This window comes from Stomoxys calcitrans, chromosome 2, assembly GCF_963082655.1.
Source record: "Stomoxys calcitrans chromosome 2, idStoCalc2.1, whole genome shotgun sequence".
NCBI lineage: Eukaryota > Metazoa > Arthropoda > Insecta > Diptera > Muscidae > Stomoxys > Stomoxys calcitrans.
Genome location: NC_081553.1, coordinates 25,969,437 through 25,990,659, shown reverse-complemented (window position 1 = coordinate 25,990,659; position 21,223 = coordinate 25,969,437). Strand labels below are relative to the sequence as shown.

Below are 21,223 nucleotides of genomic sequence, written 5' to 3'. Positions count from 1 at the left end.
GAAATCTTATATATATGAAATATACACTTAAAAGTGTGTTATTTTTTGTATATGTGTGGTATTGTCTTCTATACAGTTTTTCTTTGTTTTAGTAAAAGAAGGAAGACCAAACTTTTGTTAAAAAAAGGAATGTTTTTGGAAGTATGGTTTTGGTTAAGATTAAGGCACTTAAAGGAGGGACATTATAAAAAATATATATGTAAAGAGGAATGTTTACACTCAAAGAAAAAAAAGGAAGAAACTAAAACATTTACAAATAAAAAAAAAAAACATTTATATGTTGCTTGGTTTGTTAAAACCCAGTTAATAAAACAATAGTTAAAGTGTAGGGAAAAAATAATTACAAACAAATTTTGTATATATAAATATAAACCACAATAATAAACAAAAAAAAAACTAAACTAAATTGTAGTAAGTTTTATGTATATATAGATAAGTTAAGAAAAACAATGCACCCTTATAAGTTTTATTTTTAATTTTAGTTCAAAAATAAATTTTTAAACTTTTTCAAAAAATTTAAATATTTAATTTTTGAAAAAGTTTGAGCTTCTTTGCATTCCAATAATTAACAAAAAACTATATTGTGGAAAGTTGGTAGGTGTTTTGTTTTTTTTTTTCTTGGTAAGCAGGGGGTTGGGGAGTTGCTTCAAAACAAAAAAGTTAGCATTTGAATTTTTGTTTTTTTTTTTTTTTTCAAAAAAAAAATTCATTTGTGCGTTATGTTACTTTGTTTGTTGGTTTTGTCTTTTTGATTTTTGTTTTGTCTAATAAGGATAATAAAAACGTGGCCCACCTAAAATAGCGCCTACAATCACTTCAGGTATCTCGACATTCTTCGAATCCTTGGCACTCAAATCTCCCGGTGTGGGACTCTTGCTCATACCGCCCAAGGCATGGGCTCCAGTGGCTGCACCCAATGTGGGCGCTGTGGTCACGGTACCAGTAGCGGCGGTCAAACCAAAGCTATTATTATTCAGCGATACCGGTGTGGCTGCCTGACCGGCACTCGAGCTTAGATGACGGAATGGATCAAATTGAGCCGCAGCTGCATCCAATTGCTGTTGGGTGGGTCGTGAGGCAGCTGCCGCAGCAACGGCAGCATTGTATTGCTCCAAATTGACTTGACCCACAGCACCAAAGACATTGCCAGCTGTAGCTGCACTGGCAGCAGCAGCTGTCTGTTGATCCAAAGCGGAGACACCCAAATAGTTACCAAGTGTTGTGTGAGCACCATTGGTGTGTTGCAGACCTACACCCATGCCGAGTACACCGTATTTGGCTAAAACACCCAAAGCAGCACATACTTCTGTTGTGGCAGTTTCGGTATAACCCGAGCTGCGTAAAGCGACCTGTAGATAAAGAAAGAAAAGCAAAAAAACAAAAAATTAGAAATCAAGGTATAATTTTCACAAAAAAAATCTTTGTTAGTTAAAAATATGTAAAAATGCTTTAAGCTCGGCTGTGCCGAACTTTGAACACCACCTTCAATATATATACTATCAATATTCGCCACCGATATTTAGGGGTCTAACAAAACACACTGTACATATTTCAGCGATCCCGGGTAATTAATGCACCTTTTTAAGGCCTCAAGACATAACATCTGAAAATCGGTATATATGACAGCTATATCCAAATATAATCCGATCTGAATCATGCTCAACACGCATGGATAAGAGGATTCAACAAAACTTATTGTTCCGAACAAAACTTTTTTTCATCGAAATCGGTTAGTAAATCGGGAAAAGATGCGCCTTTAATGGGCCCAAGAGTTTAAAAGAGATCGGCCTATATGGGGCCAATATCAAAATATGGTCTAAGCTGGGCCACACTTGCCACGAATGTCGTCTATTACCATTCATTGTTGGAAATCAGCGAAATTCAATAACAAAAACGGCCTTAAATCGGGAGTTCGGTCTCGGCTAGAATGTCGGGGGCTAAACACAACCCGTTAGCTTTTATGCTTTTATGGGTCCAAGAGCATCGGTTTATATGACAGCTATATCCAATGTGGACCATATTCTATGAAGATCATACTCGGTACGGATATTGGGATCCGTAATACAACTCACTACTCTCAATTTTAGCGAAACCAATTGATAAATGCAGGTTTTTTTGGCTTAAGACCCTAAATTGGCAGATCGGTCTATATAACAGATATATTAAAACATGGTCCGGGGCTAACGCAGCACAGCGAACAGCAAAATAAAACCGATTATTGGAAAACCCTGTATATCAAAATATGGTTGGATCTGTACCATAATCGTTTCGAATATTTAGAGGCTTAATTTAACCCTATGTTCCAAATGTTCAAAATCAGCTAATAAATACGCTGATCGCGGTCTAAATAACAGCTATAACAAAATATGGCCCGATCCTGACCATACCCAGCAAGGTAGTCGAGGGAGGATTACAGCAACCCATTATACCAAATTTCAGCGAAATTGGTCAATTTGATGGGGCTTAACAGTCCATGAACATTCCACTAAGAAACAGGAGCAAACTTCCCACGTATCAATGAGTGCAGTCCGATTCAAATTTAAGCTCAACGATAAGAGGCCTTATTTTTATTGCCGAGTCCACACTGCGGCACTGCGTTCTTTCTCTTTGGAGAGAAGTTTTTACATCGCTTATTCTCACAAATGTTACCAGCATTAGGATGGGAAAACCACTGCTGAAAATTTTGCCAATGTGTCGACCGAATTTGAACCCAGGCGTTTCGCGTCATAGGCGGACATGCTAACCTCTGCGCTACGGTGGCCTCCGATTGGTGTATATGACAATTATATTCAAATACGGTCCGATCTAGACTATAATTGGCAAGGATGTCAATGGGTCGAATACAACTCACCATGCCAAACAAATTTCAGCGAAATGGAGATGTACTGCCAATTTTATGAGCTGAAGACCTTAATTGGGCAGATCTGTCTATATGACATCTATATCCAAATATGATGCAATATGAACCATAATCTGCGCAGATGTCTAGACATCATATACAACTCAATGTACTAAATTTCAGCGAAATCGGGTATTAAATACGCCCGATATTGGTCTAAGAGATTCGGTCTATATAGCATTAGAGGTTCGGTTTATATGGCAGTTATATCCGATCGACCTGGACCATATTTGGCATGAATCTCGACGAGGCTAATGCAATTTACTGCTGCAGATTTTAGCCAAATCGGGTAAGAAATATGCCTTTTATCGGCTCAAGATTCTAAATCGTGAGATCGGTCTGTAAGACAGCTTTATCGAACTAAGGTCCGGTTTGGCCCATTCAAGAACTTACACAGAGTATGGACAAACAAAATGTGCTAATTTGCAAAATTTGAGCACAATATCCAAATGTTTTAAAGCTGTAGGGGTGACAATGACAGACGATGGCCAAACGGATAAGAACTGCCAGTTACTAGAGGTCAAGAATTCAAGTAAGAATTTCAGTCTATATGACATAGAGCTATAGAAATGTTACAAAAAGTTTCTGACCAAACTTGAAATTTCAGCCAAATCCTATAATATTTGCGCCCTACCCTCAAAGTCGATCCATATGGCAGCTATATCCGATTATTGACCGATGGGGTCGACACTAGACATGGATAATGGATGTCATAACAAAAATCATGGTGCTGAATTTCAGCCAAAGCAAATAAAAATTGCGCTCTCTAGGGGTTTAAGTATTCACATTGGCACACCAGTTTATATGGGTCTTATATCATATGATTGGCAGATTTGGGATATACTTTTAATAAACATAAGAAGTGATTTCACCTGGATAGTATATAACATCTCTCTAGGTGGTCTTAATTGAAAAATAATACCTACTCGTATGCTTGTCAATGTTTTTGCGATAATTTCGAGTCTTCTAACGAAGAATTTTCTTCCGATTAGGCTAACATTTTGTACTACGATTTCTCTTCCAACGGACTTTAATCTTGATTTTATTTGTGCACTGATATTACTTCTATATAAATCGATCTCCTTGTTCTCAATTTCGTTTGAAATATAGTAGATGGATCGATACCATATTTATTTGTTAATAATACTATCGAAAATATCGAATGTTGCGATTACCGATAGTTTGCCAGCTCTAATATTGAGCCCTGAAAGACCTCAATTGTTATCTGATTTAGCTGAAATTTTGCCGTCGTATTCTGGTAAGGTATGGTTTATAACCTGATATATTTCTCATTTGAATCCGATTAGTGTTCTACGGGCGGTGGAAGTTTTAAAGTTTAAATTTTTTCGTGTACATTTTTAGCAGAACCCATGGTCGTTATTTTCCAAGATTCAGACCGGCCAAACTTAGCAAACATGTTCTATTTTTTAACGTGTTCTTCAGAAAACTTACCTTAATGTGTTCCAACAATTGTGTGGCTAAAGCTAGATTTGGTGCTGGATTTGGTGAACTCAGATTTAACGATAAATTAATGCCAGTACCATTGACAAGCAGGCCAGCAGCTGAGCCAGCACCACCAATGGTTGTGCCCAATGTTGAATTTAACGAGGCAGTACTGGAGTTAATGGCATTCTGATTTGTTGCATATGGCGAACCGGTAGGATTGAAATTAGCCACCGGTCCATTAATATCAGCATATGAGACATTCAAACAGGTGCCCGATTGGGGATCTTCAACAATTTTCGAGAGAATCATTTTGCAGGCATTTTTGTTGTTTTCCTTATCGCCGATAATGGTGATGCAACGTTCCTGCAATGAAATATCCTTGGGTTTCTGTGAGATTTGCACATAGGAGCCGCTCTCCTCTTTCACTTGTTTGATGTAAGCACCGCCTTTGCCAATAATCATACCGGCTGTGGAATTGGGCACCAATATTTTTACTTGCTTATCACGTTCTTGGCTCTGTTTGGTGTCGGCATCCAAGATTTTCGAGGTTAAATCGGGTTTCTCACGTATCTTATCCATGACAAAGTCTAGAACGGCCAAAATGCCATCGACATTGCCGGTGATAAGGCAGACACGTTCGGTGGTGCCTACAAATGGAAGAAGCAGAAGAGAGGTTAGTGTATTTCTTTGTGCAAATGCATTTAGGTATTAGGAAATCTTTCAATCTTACCGGGGTAAAAGTCATGGGATTTTGACATCTTTACCCTAGCACCTGTATCCTTTTGCAATGAAGCTATGGTCTCACCACCTTTGCCGATTATAGCCCCTGAGGCTACGGCTGGCACTAATATCTTCATGTGGTAGGTGGAGTCCCCTGTAATGGTAGAAAAATCAAGCATGGTGGAAGGGTCAATTGGGGGTTAGTAGGCATGTGATGTTTTTGTTTTTGATTTGTTTTTGGAATAATTTTGTGTTGTTTTAATTTTTCATTTGCGGAATAATTCTATTAGGCTCAAAATTAAAAATAATAACATTTTCCTCGGCGTAGGTTAGTCGAGAGTTGGCTTTTCATTTTGGTCTCTTAATGAAGATGAAACAGATGATTGATTGATTGAAGGGTGGTTGGGTGAGGGCGAAGTTCGATAGAAGCCAGGTCGATATAATCGAATGAAGTTTGAGGAATGATTGAATTATTTGGTTTCTTGCCAAAATGTAATGCATTGTGAAGTGCTTAGATGAATGAACGATATTGAATTTAGACAATACTATTGTAACGATCTGCAACCATTGGAAACTATGTAGGTACGATTAATCAAAAAACTATGAGCAAAATTATGAGATTTTAACATAATTGCGTTAACATTTTTAATTTATTCACAATAGAAATGTTTATAAATGAAAACTAAACTTTTTTATTCTTATTGATGTTATATTTTCATATGAACTGCTCTTCTGTATAAAAAAAAAACCAGTAAGAGCGTGGCCGGGCCCATATGGCTACCCACCACCATGGATTGTGATACAAATTTACACATATTAGGTTAGGTTAGATTATAGTGGCTTTGTGACAGACTAAAGCCTTTGATGGGAATCGAACCCATGATCCACGCACAGACAATCTGAAGTCTCCACCAACTCAGCTATCGGAGCGCTTTTACAAATTTTAACACAGTGTATATCTGGATAAGTCTGAAGATACCAAATCGGGTATTCATTTCCTCTTTAGAAGCTCAAGAAGTCAAATCGAGGGATCTATTTTTATGATAATGAATTTTAAGGAAAAAGGGCATGGTCTGCTACAAACACCATATTTCTTGCAAATCGAATACAAATTCAAGAATTCATATAGGAGTTTCGGAATATATAAGCGTTATATATCTTTAAAAAAAAACCTATTTGGACGAAATTTGTTTCGAGAGCAAATGAACGTACTTCACGCACTAACTTTCATTCAAAACAGACAAAAACTTGGACTACCAGGTGCTCAAGAAATCAAATTGCGGGAAATAAAAATTCAGCCATATAAAGACTGCATAACTAAAATCTCGGAGATGGGATAATATGGGGGCTTTATATATTTATGGACCTATATGGGCGGGATTTCAATATAAACTTTACTTATCAAATTTTAGGCTAATCATGAAAGTTTGTTACTTTAAGGGGCACAACAATTCATATCGGAGGTTCGGAATATATAAGCGTTATATATCTTTAAAAAAAACCTATTTGGACGAAATTTGTTTCGAGAGCATATGAACGTACTTCACACACTAAATTTCATTCAAAATGGACAAAAAACTTAGACTACCAGGTGCTCAAGAAATCAAAGTGGGGGTTTGGTTTAAATAGGGGCTATACTACTTTACAGACTTATATAAGCGGGATTTGTAGTGGCTTCCATGAGGGTAGAAAATTACTTTACATAAAAGTTATGGACTGATTCAAACTAAACTAGGTATAGCTGTCACAGAAAAACCAATCAGATGAGGATTGTGTTCTTTACAGTGTCTAGCATTTAAATCGGGAGATCGCTTGATAACAGCTCTCATTGACATAAGAGAAGTATAACCGCAGTTCCATAACTTAGTTGCGGCCTATAAAATGACTCGGAGGTCTCTTGCCATTGAACAAGAACTTGAATCATTCAGCATTTAATAAGGTGAGAGAAGTGTCTTCTGTTCCTTAAATTGCGTCATTCCGTTTGTAACACATCGAAATATAATAACACATTGAAATATAAACCGATTTCCCGATTTAAGATTAAGATTCACTGGAATCCGCAAAGGTTATCTGCTTTGGCTGAACATGGTGTTCTGTTACAACTTCCAAAATGCAAGCGCAGTACGATCCTAATCCGTGTATGACCTGATAGAGCTCCCATATAAACCTATCTTCTGATTGATGATGAGCCTCTGAAAGCCTTGCGGCTTTTTATCTGATTTGGCTGAACTTTTACGCCAGATGTTCTGTTACGACTTCCAACTACAGTGTCAAGTAGGATCCAAATAAGTGTATATTGTGATATAGCTCCCATAAAAACCAATCTCTCATTTTGTGATCTTGAGCTCCTGGAATACGCGATTGCTATTCTATTTGGATGACGTTTTGCACGTGGTGTTTTCTTACGACTTCCAACATGAGTGGTAAGTATTGTCAAAATCTATGTAAATATAAGCCGATATAGCTCCCATATAAACCGATCTCTAGATTTGTCTTCTACGGCCCCAAAAAGCTTAAATTTTTGGCAGAAATTTTGATCGTAATATACACATGTGCCCTTCAACTATGTTCTCTACAGTTTAAGTGGAAATTATGGTGGTGGGTTCCCAAGATTCGGCCCTGCCGAAGTTAGCATGTTTTTATCTCTGATTGTTGTAGTTTCAACCGGGCTGCTGATCAAGTTTTCTTCGTATGAATTAAAAAAAAAAAATAATTTATTACATATTTCATTCAACTTTTCGTTTGTTTTTTCCATCTATTTCTGGAGTTTTTTTTTTGGAAAATATTAGTCTGGAATTAAGCTTTAATTTTACTCACAATTAGTTTCTCATATTTGTTTTATGACTTATGTTTGTAAAACGTTTTTACTTATTTAAGCTTTGGTATTTCATGTGCATTTGTATCATGCGCATTTTAAAAAACATCATTGTTAAGGAATTTAATTGAAAGATTGGTATATTCTGCTGTTATACCAAAACGGGAGCTATATGCCAACCATGGAGTATGAATAATTGGAAACATAAATCATGATTCAGAAGTCTTGATTTTATAAAAAAAAGTCTTGGTTCCAAAAGTAAAAATCGACAGAAGGACCTATAGTATATTCAAAAGTATATTCTCTGTGCAAGTTTCTTTTATATTCCATGGCGGCTTAAATACCCATGACTGGTTTAAATACCCAACAATTGACAATGGCCATCTTGAACATGTATAGGGCAAAATTTACTGTTTTCGGGTTTTTTAAAGACTCTGATTTGAAATTCCTTTTTGTTTATTCTTTCTTTCATTACATTGAAACACTTTTTCTCCCAAAAGAAACATGTATCTCTGTAGATATTTGCCATCTCCTGGCCAAAGAACAACTTATGGCACTTTATTCTCGTCTTTCTACTTCGATGTAATACGGAGAGTTTACTGAAGGATGTACCTAAGTGTATTGAGATACATCTTCCCAACATATGCTTATAAAGAATGGAACTTAAACTCTGTATTGTTTTCCACAGTAAACATGTGTCACTGTAGGAATTGGGCAACCCTTGTGTTGCAATCTGCCAACTGACAGCTCTATTGTAAAGCTTGACCTTTTTGAGGTTATAAGTACTCAGAACGTTTTGACGACGAGCGCTATTTGTGTTGTTTACAGTAACATAAAAGATTAATCTCGCCCAAAATATGGAATCGTGAACATTTTCGTACGATTATTTTTTGCAACTTTCGTCATGGATAAGCTCAACAGCAGTGCCGCGATGAATTAAATAAAATTTTTGGCGCGGAAGCTCCATCAAGGACCAGTGTTTACCCATGGTATGGTGAATTCAACCGAGGACATCATGTTACCTATCGTGAGATTGAGACAGCATACATTTAATATTGCATGAACATTTGACCCTCAAAAAGATGTATTCGCCTTGAGTCCCACACAATTTGTCAATCGCTCAAAAAAAGCCACGTGTAGATTCGTCGAAAGAAATGCTACAAAAATACGATCACGGTGCTTCGAAGCATCTCTATGACATCGTGACAGGTGATGAATCGTGGATTTACGCATATGAGACTGAAAGTAAACAGCAGTCGACTGTTAAGAAGTTTCAAGATGAGCCAAATCCAACAAAAGTTGCTCGCGCACGAACCACTTCCAAGCAAATGATCGCCTGTTTTTTCGGAAAAACGGGACATGTCGCAATCTTATCACTAGAACAATTCAGAACAGTCAATTTTGAGTGGTACACAACCATTTGTTTGCCAATTGTCTTCCAAGAAATCAGGAAATAAAATGAGTGATCAACGTTTTTCAACACCTGAAGAAGCGATGGATGCGTTCGGAATGCATGTTTTGGAGATACCTCAATCAGAGTGGAGAAAGTGCTTCGACAATTGGTTCAAACGCATGCAAAAGTTTAAAGATCTTAATGGAGAATATTTTGAAAAACAATAAAGCTATTAATAATTGTTTTTGTTCTTTAATCTCTGATCTAAAACACGGTTATTTTGATGGTTCCACTTCGTTGCAATACGGAGAGCTTTTAATGTATCTGAGAATACTGATACACTTCTTATTAGCGTATTCTTATAGCGAACGGAACTTGCATTCAGTTTTCAGCACAGAATTAAGAAATAGCAATTCGTTAATGTTCGAAACAAACTTTCATTTGTTCTGATGAAATAGGATTGAACTACTTCTAATGGAGATTTAAATGGCGCAAAAAGCCAGTTAAAAAGAGTTTCCTTAGTTAAGAAGCCAGAACTTTCTATCTTATATGTTAGAACCTTCAATGGTCAGTTGTTGGTGCATTCAATTATTTCTCCCCATAACAAAAAGACCATAAAGACCAACATCGAAAAAATTTGGTTGGTGACATCTATAAGCAACTATTGTATAATACATATTGAATGAAATCTCTTGAAAATTTTTTTATATTATAAGGTCTTGTAGGGAACAAAGGGTAATTAATCTCTAATGGGTGGGTAAAATGCAAATTTGGCCATAAACATTTCATTAAGGAACTGGGGCAAACTTCTCACAAATCATTAAGTGCTGTCCGATTAATTTTTAAGCTCAATGATAAGGAACCTCCCTTTTATACCCGAGTCCGAACGGCGTGCCGCAGAGCGACACCTCTTTTGGGAGAAGTTATTACAAGGCAAAGTACCTCACAAATGTCGCCAGAATTGGGAGGGGATGACCACCGCTGGCAAAATATCGATGGCACAATCGATATGAACGTTATTATATTTTTTGACTGAATATCATTGTTTTTTTTTTGGAAAATTAAATAAAAATAAGCAATACCACATTGAATGCATCCTTTAAGATACATTACTCCTATAGAGGGCGCAATTTTTATAAAAAATTCTATTTGCATGTATATTCTATTTTGAAACTTCTAGTGAAATTTGATGAAGAATATTTCTTCTATTGGGACCATTTGTCTAAAATGAAGATTTATGTAACTTTCATGCACAAAGTCGAAAAAAGTTAGACAGAAATTCCAGTTGCGCAAAGGTTCGCATTTCCGCCTATGGCGCCGAATGCCTGCTTTCAAATCCAAGCTTGAGCATCAGAATATTTTTTCAGCGATGGTTATGCCCTTACTAATGCTAGCGACATTTTTGAGACATCCATACAGGCTAAAACTTTTCTGCCAAAGATGACGCTATGAAGAATGCCATTCGGACATAAAATAAAAATTAAAAAGGAAGTTCCTTAAAGAGCTGGCAATATTTCGATGGCACTATCAATACTTAATTTTTTGACTGAATTTCAATTAATATTTTTCCGATGTATACTATGGCAAAAGTTAATTTTTTTGCAAATTTAAACAAAAATAAGCAATACCACATTGAGTGCATCCTTTAGGATACATTACTCCAATAGAGGACGCAATTTTCATCCGATTAGGCTAACATTTTATACAATGATTTCTCTCATGACTTCCAACTGACTTTATTTATTTTGGATTTATTTGGTCTGTGCATGGATATGGATATGGTGCATAGGTTACCATGCCCGCCTATCCTGCCTAAACGCCCGGGTTCAAATCCTGCCAGCGAGAACACCTTTAAACAATTTTCAGCGGTGGTTATCCCCTCACCAAATTCTGGCAACATTTGTGAGTATTTCAGCCATGTACAACTTCTCAACCAAGAGGTGTTACTTTTCTGTGACACGCCGTTCGGACTCGGCATAAAACAGGAGGTCTCCCTATCATTGAGCTTTATTTTGAAACGAGCGGCACTCAATTGATTGAGTGATTGATTGAGTTAGATTCCCTCTAATTTGCTCCGCAATGGGATGTTTGAGAAACACTAAAGCGCTTAAAAGCATTGATATTGCTTCCATGTAAATTGATCTCCTGATTTTTACTTCTCATTTCCGTTTGAAATATAGGTGATTGAAAATTAACGATAGTATCGATATTTATTAATTAAACTATCGAAAATATCGAATGTTACGATTATCGATGGTTTCCCAGTTCTTGTTCCTTATTATTAAACTTAAAACTTTTTCACACAGCGCTCATTGATATGAGAGAAATATCCCCTGTTCTTTAATGAAATCTTTATAGGAAAGTTTATTTATATTAGGCGCTCAGGTTGCAAAGTTGGTAGGGAGCCCATCTTAGAAGTGGGTAATCGTCTGTCGCTGCAGAAAAGTATCTTCTGTAATACACAGAACTAAATGTTCTCTAGGCTAGCCTGCAGGCCGACATTGTGACCAAGGTATTTCGAATTTTCTACCATCACCCTTTTTTGGGTTAGTTTTTTAGTTACATATTTTGCCTATTAAAAGCATTTTCAATTTTCATTTAGTACAAAATGTTGAACTTGATGGATTTGTTGATAAAAGAAAATTGTATATTCTATTTCATTCAAGATATCTTTTGTCTAACAGACACAAAATTTAACTTGGATAATGTTTTTTTTTTTCTTTTTGTTTTTTTTTTTTTATTATGAGTAATATAATGTTATAATGTGGACATAAAACAAAATGAAAGAACATCAACAAAAAAAAAATGGTAAAAACAAAAAAAAAAGAGATATATGTAGTATGTATTAATATATGGATGAATCATCAAGCCCAAATGAGTTAAATCAGCTACAAACAAAATTCAAAGAAAATTAAATCTCTTTTAAACATTAACAACCTATAATGATAAGAAAAGTATTATATTTTGAAAAAAAAAAAATTAAAAAAATAATGTCATTCTATAATTTTGAGAAGTAAAAGTCATGGCCTGGATTAAAACATTTTGGCTTGCTGAATATATACAATGTATGCTGCAAAATTGTTAAAAATGTATGTATATGTATATTGTTTTTATGATTTATAATGACATTTAATGAAACAATGATTAAGCTTACCATAATGATAGAGATTGTTATTATTTTCAATTTCGACCTCTATTCCAGAACAAACAGACTCACCTAGAAATAGAACAAAAAACAGACAGGAGGGAGACGGCGAAGACGACGACCCACAACAACAGCAGCAGCATAATAGAGTACATTGTACATAGTTCAACACAAGATATCATATGTATGAATATGTGTGAATTTTTTTTTTTTTTTTAATTTTTTTTATGATTGCAAACAAAATGCCACGTTTGATGTGTGAGTGCGTGTATGTTCGATTATGGAAATAGAGATTCAGTTGTGTTTTGGCGGGAGATATAGGAAACAGAGTTGGGGGTGGGGAAGAGAAAGAGAGAAAAAAGAAATAAACAAATTAGTTATTGTTGGAACATGTCTTTTTTTCTAATATATTCTATATTTAAAAAAGTATATATGTTTATTTATAGCTTATGGACTATATAGAAATGAATAGAAACATCACAATTGAATGTATATGATAGAGGATATTTATGTCATAAACAATATTTGCAGATTAACACCTAAAACAGTAGCGCAAACCGGCTGTCAACTTAAAGGGGAAACTTGAGTAAGTTTTTATTTTTATGTTATGAACTTGAATTGCTTTATTCATTATTTTATTTTTATTAGTTGAAGTAACAGTTTGATGCTTATATGATTATATTACCCCATGACCTTAACTTTAATACGACTATGATCTTTATGAATCGGAAAAATCATTTTTATATACTTAATATGGCATGATGTCACATGGTAATCTATTTCGAAAACAGGTGTTATTGTTGATGTTATAAGGTGTGGAAGTGAATTTTTTATGACATCTTGCTACACGTATCTCTTTAATGTCTATCATTTTTATTGATGGCTAAAGAACACTGCAGCACAAAGGTAATGATGTTTTTATAACGAAGTATTATAAAATGTGATATCACCTTAGGGGTTTTCTAAATAAAAACGATATATTAGATATGTATAAAAATTTCATTAAGGTATTTTTATACAGAAAGAATTTAATGTTGAAGGTGAGATTGACCCAATTCACAGTGTTCACATAAAAGTGTTCAGAAATAATAAATTACCACTTTTTAAAAAGTTGTAATTCTTATGGATCAAAATATGCAACTCTTCATCATAGTATGAAATCCTTAAAAATTTACCGTTAAAACTGTTAAACACAGTTTGCAATCAGACTCCATTGTTATATTAAAGAAACAACAAAAATAACATAACCTTAAGCTACCATCGTTTCATCCCAATCAGATAGCTTTTAAGAAGCCTTAAACTTGTCAACCCAGTAAAATAAATTGGAAGTTATTCTAAAAGAACATAATTTTATGTACTTCTAAAGTTTGCATTTGTATTTGCAGATAGATATTTGAAGTGCTGCCCATCTCATCACAATACCATATTGCATAACAAGTCTGACAACTGTAGTATTTAGTGTAAGATAAAATTCAGTACATTAGACAGACTAGCCATCCTTTGGATTTGGCTGAGTAATGAACAATTAGTTAACTAACTTACTGTCCACCCGTCCAAATTACCATACTGCATAAGTCTGACAACTGTAGTATGAAGTACAGTATAAAATTCAGTGCATCATGTCGTCTTCAGTGCAGCTGTAATGCACTGAATCCTTAACAGTAGATGGATTTTTGAAGTGCCATCCACAAGACAACAACACCATAGACACGCGTTTAAAATTTTCAACGTTTGACAATAGCCCTATTGCAGGTATTTTAGGGCTAGAGTCGCCTTTCTTGTCCATTCCAAAATGTTGGAGTTGAACATACTCTACTCCCAAAGGAAGAAGACATAACTGTAGGTAAATTTTATCTATAAATGGTATTAAAGATACAACAACACCAATATACAGCAATATACAGCCATATATAGGCATTCCAATAGCCCTCTTTAGGGGCATAGGGAAAAATTAGCTTTTTCTACCCTTTCGTATTTGATTTGAAGTTCAATGTGCCCTTTCAAAGGCACTTGTGTATCTGTGGGTACCTCTACCTTTTGCTGAAAGAGCAACTTCAGTTTTAGACTTTCTATGTTCTTTTGAGAGTTCAAAATTCTGATTTAGACGAATTTACGTTTAAAAATCGATCTTTCATTTGATTTGACATTTGACCAGTTAAGAACAGATTTTCGTCATCCCATTTCGTTGTCGTACGTACAGTATCCAGAAGTATGTCACAAAGAGTATAAAATCCTAAGATCTCCGTAAATCGATTGAAACTTGAATTCTGTTAAAAAGCTCCAAGGAATAGCAACTTGTTATTATTCAAAACATTTCATATACAGTATCTCTACAATTTTGAGGCTATAATGGAGTGAAAGGCCACCGTAGCGCAGAGGTTAGCATCTTCACCTATGACGCTGAACCCCTGGGTTCGAATCCTGGCGAGACCATCAGAAAAAAGTGGTTTCCCCTCCTAATGGTGGCAAAATTTGTGAGGTACTATGCCATGTAAAACTTCGCTCCAAAGAAGAGTCGCACAGCGGCATGCCGTTCGGACTCGACTATAAAAAGGAGGCCCCTTTTCATTGTGCTTAAACTTGAATCTTACTGCACTCATTGATATGTGAGAAGTTTGCAATGTTGTGAAACCAATTCTGAATTGATACAGCTACAGCAACCATTCCTTAATTGGATGATGTAAAATATCTTTACAATCCTTTTCATAAAGCTGGAGTTATATACCACGCGCAGCACTTTTGCGTGCTTAAGCAATCAAATGTGCTCACAAGCGTTCAATGGGTTAAGTTACATACTATGCGCCTTTTGCTTATTTATGTCATTTCCAAAATTAATTTCTATGCAAGTTTTCAATAATGTGGTTTAATATTAAAGTCATAAAAGAATTTCTCTAATTTACGAACTGCAAAATAATTTTTGAACAGTAAACATATTCAAGTCATATGTTGTACGCCCTGAAATCCGTTCAAAGTTGAGAATTGATTGCTTATTCAGTCAGATGCGTGCTTGCATTTGTTGTGTAACTGATACAGTACAAACCTATCTTTTTTGGTTTTTTTTTTTAGTACTAATAAGTACTGCGCGGGGTATGTTACTCTATCTTAAGGCTTTTCATGTTATGATAAAATTACTTAAGCTTCTCAATTATTAAAAATTTGTCCCGATGCAATAATATATGTTATTTCTTCGGAAGTGCAGAGTCAACACTTAACACATATATTTCGGATACATTAATATTCTATGATTTGAAACTTATCATACTTAGAACGTTGATAAATTATGATATTTACTATACTTATGTATATATATATATGAACAACTTTTCTTTACAATCCGTCACTAATTCATTTCTTCTTACTTCACTTATTTATCTTTCTTTCAGTCTTCTAGAGTTTTTCCTCAACTTCATATACGAATTGATTCAATGTTATTGAAATGACATATTTCCTCAACTTCATATACGAATTGATTCAATGTTATTGAAATGACATAAATTTTAAATATTGTGCTAATTAATAAACACAAATTTAATAATGTGAAAATCTTGGCATTTTTATGGCTGATGATTTGAGTCTGAAAATCAATAACATAATTCATAAAATGAAACATTCAAATTTTGTTTGTCAAATTTTTTTAATAAAGATCATAAATAATATCCAATATGCATTTCAATTGTGATGCTTCTAATCAATGTAGATATGTATATGTATGTATGTAGTAGAAAGAAAGATGACAATCAAAGAAACATAAACTAAAAACAAATCATTAATAAGAAGCGGATAGAAGAACAAGGAAAAATAAAATACTACCACATATGATAAAAAGCTCTCTCATTATGATGATAATGAAAACATAGAAAATTAATTAAGAACGAACATATGTTACATATTGATTTTGAAAAAGAATTGTATATATATATACCAACAACATTAATTAGACTTTGAAATGTTATGAAAATGCAATTTTCCTAATAGGCCTACATAGATTTATTAACCATTATTGAGTAGTAGTAAACACACTAAGCAATATACATAGAAATCCCCCTAAATCAAGATTGATAGTGAAGAGAAAGAGAGGAAAGAGGGACAAATCGAACATCATTTGAAACTGTATTTGTAGTTGAGTGGTAATTAAAACCTTTACAAGGGGTGAGAAAGTGAGAGCTAAAGAGGACAAGGGCCAACCAGACTGGCAAAAGAGCTATGAGTATTGACATCTATACCCATAAAAATCTTGAAGTCCCATCAAATAGGCACACACACACATATAACCTCTATGTTCAATTAATAATTGTGTCAAATGTGGAATGTTGAGACTCTATTCTATTACGTAAGCTTTTCTTCTTCTCTTCTTCTTCTTCTCAGGCTAGGTAGCTACAAAATATTGTCATTGTGGTTGGTTATATTATTGTTGCTGTAGCTATTATTATCATTATTCTATATATTGTTCAGAGTTCTGCTTTCACTGCACTGATATGATATGGAAAAATCAGCAACATTTTGAGTGGCAAACAATGGCAATTTGTGCTCAGCTGCTCAAATGGTTTGATGGCGTTGTCATTGTCATTTTATACACAAGCAAGCATGCAACGATGACAGACGATTTTATACAGTGCGCGCTTTTCATACTAGAGAAGTAACAAAAAAAAACACAATATATGCACCTGATTAAACGTTACCGACTGTTGACATAAGCACGAGCGCACACACCAATAAACTACAAATAAAATCACACATCATTCTAGGCAAAAGCAATAATAAAAAAAAAAATACTAATCATCATCACCCCTAGAAAAGTAAAATTCATATAAGTTCCTACTTGTCTGAGTGTGTGCATGTATGAGAGTCCACATCAATAGATGAGTACTTTATATGTGAAAATAGAAAAAGACATTCACAACTAGAACAGCTAGTACCATGAACAGACATGGAAATTCAGAGAAGGAGAAAAACGCAAAAACCCTCTAAGGCCTAGAGAGGAGCAGCAATGGCAGCAGCAGATAGCAGCAATATAGTACAATATTTTTGTTTTATTAAAAAAAAAAAAAACGAGAATACAATCATAGACACATGGGATCTTAAACACATGAACAAACAAGTATATTTCAACATACCAACGCATCAATAAATAATAATACAAAAAAATTGTTCTGTATGTAGTACAAACGTTGAAACATTCCTATGCACATACATACACGATGTACAACCTTGTGACATTAATTGTATACGTAGAGAATAGAATGGGGGGAAACAAAAATGAAAAGAAGAAAAGACTTGTAGAACAAAACAAAACGTTCAACAACAAATCAAGGGGCATAGAAAATTACCCATAATAGCAGAGACAGGTTTAGCGGCAGGTTTATGATGCCGTAGAATATAGTTTTTTGCATTTTGAAGAAAAATTTTTAATGATATGGTTGTAAAAGAAGCTTCTGATATTAGAATCCAAAATTTCCGAAGAAATCAGAAACCTACAGTTAAAGAAAGTTGTCCTGAATATTTCCACGATATGTTAAATTGTATTGAAGTACAATTTTGATAATAGAATAAAGTAAAAACCCAAATATTATATTAAAAGTTAGAAAAAATATCTTTTGATTTTTTTTTTCTCTTTTGAGACGAGCTTAAGGTTAAAAATTTTTTCCAATGAAAAAGGAAATCCAGAGATCATAGTACACCAACCACTGTGGGATGCGTTTCGTCCTTAGTGAATAAGTCCTTTATTAAACCATATTCACCATTCAACGGCTGTCGCTGTTGCTCCGAGTGCCCAGTTTCGAAACCCGGTCGGACTCTGTCGCTAGTCAAGTATTTCTGCCTGTTAAGCAGTTTATTCATTTCATAATTTTCTCGCTTTATTTCTCTTTCGAATCGAGCTTAATAATCGAAGATTTTTTCTGTAAGAAATACATCATTGAATAGAAATACAGTGTTGAAAAATTTTAACAAGTTTTCTGTGGGAACCTATTGCACACATTAAAGCCTTTAAAATCTTCAGGAACTGGGCTTTAATAGTTCCCTAACCCAGATTACTTCATCCATTTACCAATTCGAACCCGAACAATAATAAACCCCAAAAACACAAAGTTTTTTGATCATTGAAATATAAACAAGCGATTTACTTAGAGAATCTAGATATATTTGATTTAGGTGCCGAACAGCTTTACACAAGTCGCAGTTTCAGCGAAATCGGAAAATAAATCCACTTTTTAGGGGATTAAGACCCTAAATCGGAAAATGGGTCTACATGACAGCGATATGTAAGCATTTTCTGATCTCAGCCACATTTAATCCCGTTTATTTTATCCATTTACCATTTCGAACCCAAACAATAATTAATCCTAAGGAAACATAGTTTTTAGATCATTGAAATATAAACAAGTGAGTTAGTTAGAAAATCTTGATCATTTTTAATTCAGATGTCGACCAGCCTTATACAAGTCACAGTTTCAGCGAAATCTGGCAATAAATCCACTATTTAAGGGATAAATACCCTAAATCGGAAAATGGGTCAATATTACGGCATTATCTTAATATTTTCCTATCTGAGTCACATTTAGTATGTATGTCAAGGGACTTGAGACTCAAAATCGGAACGCAGTGGGCCTACTTAAACTCAGGAAGGACCCTATGCCTTCTAAAATGAAGCTTCCAAGAGGACTACCATGTAACTTCTAAAAGTTTGACAAGGGATGCCTTAACCGTCATTATGATTATCTTCCAAGTACCCCATAATATATATGGGACACAAGTTCCAAGCAGTAATTCTGTCCTTCTTAAGGTCATGTATTTACCGTAAAAGGGAAGTACTAACCTGGCAATGTCACTCAATGTTAAAAAGATTAAAATGAATAGGGAGACCAGGCCTTGCAGATGCAAAACAAGGAATGATATCACACCTCGCAGTTGCCGCCTTTTCTCGCTGGGAAGTTTAATCTATATGACTGCTATATAAAAATATGGTTCGATTTCCATCATATTCTTTTGTGTGCTTAAAACCATAATTCAGTCGATCAGTCTATATGGCAGCTATATCTAAATATGGTCCGATGTGGACCATACTCGGTTCGGATATAAGGTGGCCAAGTGAAACCCACTGGAGGCCACCGCATATGTACCATACTTGTCACGGAAAGTATGGTCTGAATATGCTTACCTAATACATCCCCTTTATAAACCGAGTAAACTTGATAAAGCCCCTTTATAAATCGATTTTGCACAATGACCTTTTCTATGACCTACAAGTATGGTCTAAATAGGTCCTGATATAACTCCCATATAAACAATTTTATTATTATTGATGTATCATTTACTTTCGTTTGTCATGTATTTACCCAACGAAACCTAATTTTTACAACAACAAAAAAATCGATGAAATTGTTAAGAAAAATTCAATATTCTACGGCAATAGACTGCACACATGGAAGCCATACACGTTTTTCGGAAATTCAGCTTTAAACGCTGATTACCCTTTTTAAGTAACCATATATCAATTCGTATTAGGGTAATATACTTAAGGAAATATATGTCATTGAATAAAATCAAAAGACAGTTAGTTTCTTGCCGAAAACGAATGTACACATAGAAGCAATGAAAATGTATAAGAACTGCGTACTAATAGTGAACCATTCATGTTTAACTCATGCTCATATCAATTCGTATTGAAGTGTAATAAAATTTTCGGTAATCATTTTATTAAGAAATTTAAGAGATTTTATAATTTTTTATCTTACTCCTTTGTATACCAGTTTGAAATTTTCAATACTGATATAAGTTTGTGAGAATTTAAAAATAAAACGTAAAAAAATAATTTGCTAGGCCCATAGACAAAACGGATGACGCAGCAAGAAGAAAAAAAAAATTCAAACTTAATATTTTCTATAGAATCAGCCATTTAATACAAATTACGCGTTAGCATATGCTTAAACAGGATTATTTATTCTAGATTTTTCTTAAGTTATAAAAGATTAGAATACTTAAAAACATGTTTCCAAAGCAAAGAAATCATGTTTCAAAAAAAAAAAAAAAATGTTTACCCAATTCATTGTAATATTTTCTTTTTGTGTTTAAAAAGTCCATACTCTTGTACAATTTAAAGGTGTTTGGTTGCATGTACATTCCATCCACATTAATACATACTTAGTTATTTATGTACATCTATACTATTTTAAAGTGTCCTTCAAAAATATGCATCTAAAAAAGTATTAGCGTTGTAAATTTTTTGCTCGTTTCTTCTTTTCTTTTCATTTTTTTTTTGCTTACTCGCGCGTTGTTTAGAGGCTTTAATTAGAAAAATACTCGGTGAACTAAATTCGTATGGCTGGTATATATGTTTTTCCTTATTTTGTTTTTTGTTTTTTTTTTAGTTTTTGTAAAAAGCACACAAACACATAAAATGAGGTGCGGTGGATATTGTGTAAAAAAACACATACAAACAAAATCAACTTTACAAATAATGCACATGTAGCTGCTGTGATAGCCCACATTTGCTTGTATACCCTAGGGTATGAGTAGAACTCATATGATTGCTTGAATGCATAGATGTTTCAGATGGACTGATGGACAGACACACGAACGGAGGGATACTGTTTTGTAAGGGGCGTAGTATGATTTTTTTTGTTGTATGTTTTTTTTTTTTTTTTGTCACAAAAGTTGCTGTTTCGTAGTGACATTGCTGCTGTTTTCTCACACATTCTATGCAGTACTGTAGGCACTTGGAAATAGCAACACTTCTATCATCGCCAACAGTACCAACACCATTGCCACCCAGTATCTCAAATGATTTCAAAAAAAAAAACAAATTGA

General features: G+C 34.4%; 1 protein-coding gene across 11 annotated transcripts in view; it reads right to left on the bottom strand.

Moving 5' to 3' along the window:
• Positions 1-21,223, bottom strand: part of LOC106086715 (RNA-binding protein Pasilla) — a 282,488-nt gene that overhangs the window by 6,489 nt on the left and 254,776 nt on the right. For 7 of the 11 annotated variants that reach the window (XM_013251497.2, XM_013251498.2, XM_059361891.1 and 4 more), the window contains 4 exons: positions 12,428-12,490; positions 5,076-5,219; positions 4,352-4,992; positions 794-1,349 (listed from right to left, as the gene is read on the bottom strand). In XM_013251497.2, coding sequence (XP_013106951.1) covers positions 794-1,349; positions 4,352-4,992; positions 5,076-5,219; positions 12,428-12,490 — 1,404 coding nt within the window. Of the gene's footprint in view, positions 1-793; positions 1,350-4,351; positions 4,993-5,075; positions 5,220-12,427; positions 12,491-20,454; positions 20,519-21,223 lie in introns of those variants that run through there. The other 4 variants (XM_059361896.1, XM_059361897.1, XM_059361895.1 and 1 more) reach the window with 2 other exon arrangements.